General features: G+C 38.5%; 1 protein-coding gene across 1 annotated transcript; it reads right to left on the reverse strand.

Annotated features, from left to right (window-relative positions):
- Nucleotides 1-432: 432 nt before the first annotated feature.
- Nucleotides 433-4,858, reverse strand: ripply1 (ripply transcriptional repressor 1). Its single transcript, XM_029447349.1, has 4 exons — nucleotides 4,596-4,858; nucleotides 3,487-3,565; nucleotides 2,341-2,414; nucleotides 433-1,372 (listed from the first exon to the last, which is right to left on the reverse strand). The coding sequence occupies exons 1-4, from the start codon at nucleotides 4,679-4,681 to the stop codon at nucleotides 1,174-1,176; spliced, it is 438 nt and encodes a 145-aa protein (XP_029303209.1). The 5' UTR covers nucleotides 4,682-4,858; the 3' UTR covers nucleotides 433-1,173.
- Between the last annotated feature and the right edge of the window lie 388 nt (nucleotides 4,859-5,246).

A 5,246-nucleotide genomic window follows, 5' to 3' on the forward strand; every position in this document is an offset into this window, starting at 1 on the left:
AACCCACAAGCGTAGAACTGATTTTCTTTTATTTGTGGATTTTTTTGTGTATCTGCAGATCTGTTTTGTAAAACTTTTTTTGCATTTGTGTAAGGTGTGTTACATTTACAGGTTACACATTTACACACAGATTGATCTGTTCAAACAAATAATATTGAGACAGATCTATATCCATATAAAACAATCTCAAAAGAATCCAGACAATTATGTGGAGATTCACAAATATATGTCCATTGAAAAGTGGGAAGTTGATGTACAAATGATGATAAACAAGTTGTAAGAGGCCAAGATACAGATCTCTCTGCATTCATTTGTGCATTGTGTTTTACGAGTTACATAATTTGACCGTTTTAACACTAACTCTGCTCTGCTCTCTCTGGATCAGAAGCAGTAGATACACATCAAAAGGTTGTCAGGAGAGATAATGGTGGTAAAAATCTCCTTGCTACAACAAATCCACATAATAGATGAGGATAAACAATATTCATTCACAAAATAGTTTACTTTATTTCTTTACACAACCTGTTTGGATGCAAAAAAAAAAATAGACGTGTACAAGTTATGTACATCATAAATTAGAAATGTGTGTAGATTACATTATGTATACACTGCCAAGGATCAGACCCTGAAATAAACTTAAACATGATAAATATCCCAATATGGGAGAACATGAAGTATTCTATCAACTTACACACTGAGAAACAACATTATGTAGCAGATAATGCGTACCATTGCACAGTTGTGTGTACTACATTACAGACAACAGACAACGTGAGACCATTCAACTACACAGAAAATGGACAGCACAATTCTGACCAATTCTACAGATTAGTTAGAGTAATATTTTACTCCCCTCAAATCTCAAAATCTCTATTTACCCTAGTGTTGCTGAATGGTGTAAACCTCTAGGTGGGCTACATAATATGAGGGCCTTAGTGGTCACACCTGTTAGAATGGTAGGAAGACAGACCAAATCTTAAAACACAATCATTCGGATTTCTTAAACAAAGAAAGTGGATTAGCCTCTCTTGTCTTTGCTCTTCTAGTGACTTATGTTGTTTGTTTGCCACTTTCCACACACATGCATTCAAATCTGTTTTATGCAACATTTAAATTGCAGTTTACTGAAATCTCTCCAGCCATTTGACAGGAAATGGAGATGCTACCTGTCACTCAGTTGTAATTGGTCAAATGAGACTGCTGTTTAAAGAACTCCTGAGATTCATCTTCCTCCTCCCAGTCCTCCTCATTCTCATCTTCACTATCAGACTCATCATAAAAGGTGATGGTTGCCTGAATGGGGAAGTTCTTCAGCAAAGCATCTCCGTCACTGTACAGATAGTCAAAGGACTTGGATTTGGGCCAGAAGAGCCTGTTGGAGAGCGAAAGAAGAAGCTTCTGTTAACTATCAGGTGCTCATCACCACAGATATGTCTATATCAAACACATGGTCTCATGTAGTTACTAGTACTGATAGTAATATCATGACTATCTGGATTTCCACTCCAATCAACAATTATACGTCAAATGTAAGCATTTAAAAGAGAAAATAAGCGCTTGCAGTACTCTAACCTGTGACGTTAGGCGCTTGTCTTGGCAGAGTTCAGCAGATATAATGGTACAGACAGTGGAAGAGAGAGACTGAGGAGCTACAGGACATAAGAAGACAAAAGGGAGGACACTATTGTATCGCTCCTGGATGTAAAAAATAGTTTCACAAGGTTAAAGCCAAGGAAAAAACAGTCCAGTTTCATAAACATTCAACAGTACTGCAGCGCAATAGAACGCCATATTTCCTCAGCACCATATCTGTGTCTTTAAGCTTTTGCTACTCAAGTTTTAGGGTTTCTGCTTTTGAACATTTCTTTATTTGCGTCTTGTATCATGTTTTTATATTGGTGTGATCAACACTGTTTACTGTCGCTACAATTTCTTTCCATATCAACTGCCAAAAAATGGCATCATACATGTCTAATGGCAAATAAAAAAAATTGTTTACTTTTGGCACAATATCTAACTTTTTCAGCCCAAAGTGATGACCGTCTGACGTCTATCCAGTCCTGCCGCTGGAGGCGGACCAGCCCCATCAGGTATGCAATAACCTCCCTCCAACATGGCGGCTCGCTAGTTAGCTAGCTAAGAATTACAAAAATCAATTGTTCTTATCTGTATTTTTGACAACTTTTTTCAATGAGATTTATGGCATGGTGGGTTTTCTGATTTATTTGGCCACTACAAGTGCCAAAACATGCATGTTTCAAGTCCTCTTTAATGCTTGATTCTATGCTGTGTCCATATGCAAGAACAAAAACATACAGTAGAAACAGCGAGGATACTGACCTGACAGGGTGCTGGAAGACCTGAGGTTTCCAATCTGACGAGAAGCCGCCTGGCACTGCAGACTTGGAGTATGGCTGAGGGAGTCAGAGACAAAGCATATTTTCACTGTTTGTGTCCAAACAGTCTACAGTCAAACAGGAAACTACAGTCACTACAAAATGATTTATTTGCCGTACTCTCCCCAAAAGGTGCTCGATTTGGCATCTTTTCCCAACAAGCAGGAATCAATAGATTCTTTAGAGGAGCCTCTCTCGCTCACTACATTATGGTCTTTCTGATAAGATAAAACATTTTTTTCATAATAATAAGAATAATAAGAATAATAAGAATAATAAACAACAAATTCACCAAGTTATCCTTCTTTACCTGCCAAATGTCAGAAGAGAAAATACTAAATAAGCCTTTTGGTAATGTGCCATTGCAGCTGATGTTGAAAATGAACTTGGCAGCAGGCTGGTGTTAATATCTCACCCTGGTGTGTTAGATCCCTGTCAGCATCAGCAGACCTATGTGTCACAATGTGAGTCTCCTGTATATAAGTGTCATCTACAAATCTTAAAACTAAATGAGCAGCTACTCCTCTAGTCACCCTGGTGTTTACTCACGTAGCAAATTAAATGTGGGATATTGTAAAATTGTAGATGTGTTGAGGTTTTGCTAGTACTCTTGCTCTTATTCTTCTAATTGTTCATGAAAGTTTTTACTTTACACTGCAGCCTTTACATGCCCCATGTGGGATAAAAGGTGTTTTAGAGGCTTGCAGGCAAGGAGCCCTCTGTGTTGACACCACTGCAATGTTGACGCATTGGCTCTGTTCAAATGAATGAGGGTTCAAGATGGTTTGAAGGTGACATAAGATGGGAAACTACTTGATGCTAACACCTTTCTTACCTTCTGCTGCCCTGCGGCTATTGATGGGTCCCAAATGATTGACTTCCTCAATGGCCTTCCCCAACAAAATGTCTCATGATGCATGCGCACAAGGAAGCACTGACCACACACACCATGAGACACTTTATTTAGTTTGCTTTGTCAGAGATTTTGCCTTTCAATATACCTCATAGTATTTTAATAACCAAGACTGTTAAAAAAAAACACTAACTGGAGGTGAATCGGTGATCTTAGATCAATGAAAGTGTAACTTACACAGGACAGTTGACTCTGTGGGCATCGCTCTGGTCCATCCTTTCTGCTGGATAACCAAGGTCTCCACAGTGAAGTCTGCCTGTAAGGGGGATACATTAAGTCCTAAAACTACTAAAATAGGTAGCTCAACAGACACTACTGAGATACATTTTGATTACATGGATAATGACTAATTACAGAGGGGAATGAACATATCAAAGTGAGTTTTCTTTCTAGTTACAGACTATACTCATCCATCTGTGATACTACCTGCTGCATGCTGATAATCAAAGATTTAGTACTGTTTTTTAAATGACATGAATCCACCAGACAGATCCATAAACACAGATCCAACTAGGATTGTGTTTCAGGACTATATTCCTACATTATAAAGTAATTTATTCCTAAATCATTATATCTTTGATTTCACTTAAGATTGTATGTAAACTGCTCTTCCTTTTGCTGAGGAAGCTCCCCCACCAACACTGCTGGAGATCTGCCAGAGAAAGGACTGGACTTTATAACCTACATGAAAAGCCTCTCTGAATAAGAAGGCACCAAAAACTATTCTGTTTTGGGTAGCGTTTCTAACAACGTTACACATACTGACAAAGGCAAAAGTAATTTAGGAAAAGCATTGTGTGGGTAGTTAGCTGTCCCAAAACTCCTTGTTGTGGCTTTCAGTTCTGATAAACTGAGTTCAGCTAACTCGAAGCCGTTGTTAAGAAAAACACATTTAGCCAGCCTTAACTACTGATATCCAAGTAATTATGTGTTCCTTGTGGATATCAGCTGCTTTTGAATATGGGTTAGCTGAGTTTACCGAGGGTAATTGGCTTTAACTAACGAACTAACTAACTAACGTTACACTTCTGTGACACAAAATGTAGCATAGCTGTGCAATATTATACTGCTATGAATTAAATAAATACAGGTATGTTTTAACACCGTGAATCACTAACAGCAGCTGTTGTAACCTGTAGTGATTAAAATAACCATTAGTCTACAGTAAACTACATTAGATTCCCACTAATTTTCCACCCAATACGTTGACTATAAGATTAGCTTTGAACAGAATAATGTTAACATGTTTGCCCTTCACTTATAACGCAGTCAGAGAGCACACCTACCTGCCGTGTGTGTTCGAGCTGCTGTTCGCTGTCATCGGTCCTGTGCCGAAGGACGGATGCTTGAAGACCCAGCATGCGGAACTCATCTTTTTTGCTTCTTCTCCGGGGGAAATTCTACCGAAATACTTGTGATTTTTCTTTTCGAATTGATATTCTCGCTTGTCGGAGGGCTGCAGGTAGACCTATATTCGCTTTTGTGCAAGACTGGACTCCAGCAGCTGAAGCAGACTTTCTTCTGTGGTCGAAAGAGTAGTATGAGGGCGATGTCTGGGGATTATATAGCCTGGTGCTAGGAGGGGTGTGTTTGTGTGTGCTTGCTGCAGTTAGGAGGGAAGAAGCAGCCCCCCATGGGTGACAAATGTTTTCAAATGACAGATGATGGACTCATCGTTGATTAGCTTAATTCATGATTAAAAGGAGGATCTAAAAAAGAGAGTATGGTAGTGAGATGTTTAGACTTTTTCCGCAATAAAGATTTTTTTAGATTCCAGAAAGAAAAGTTTCAAATGCCTGTCACGAAAATGAATTAGTGAGTTAGCACTCAAAAGCAAAATAAATGAGAATCCAAAACTATTTAGGTTTTTTTTAGGATTTAGGAAATATATGAAACTTGCAGAAAAGGTATACAAAAGAGAATTTATTGGCAATACA

The sequence above is a fragment of the Cottoperca gobio genome, chromosome 14, assembly GCF_900634415.1.
Source record: "Cottoperca gobio chromosome 14, fCotGob3.1, whole genome shotgun sequence".
NCBI lineage: Eukaryota > Metazoa > Chordata > Actinopteri > Perciformes > Bovichtidae > Cottoperca > Cottoperca gobio.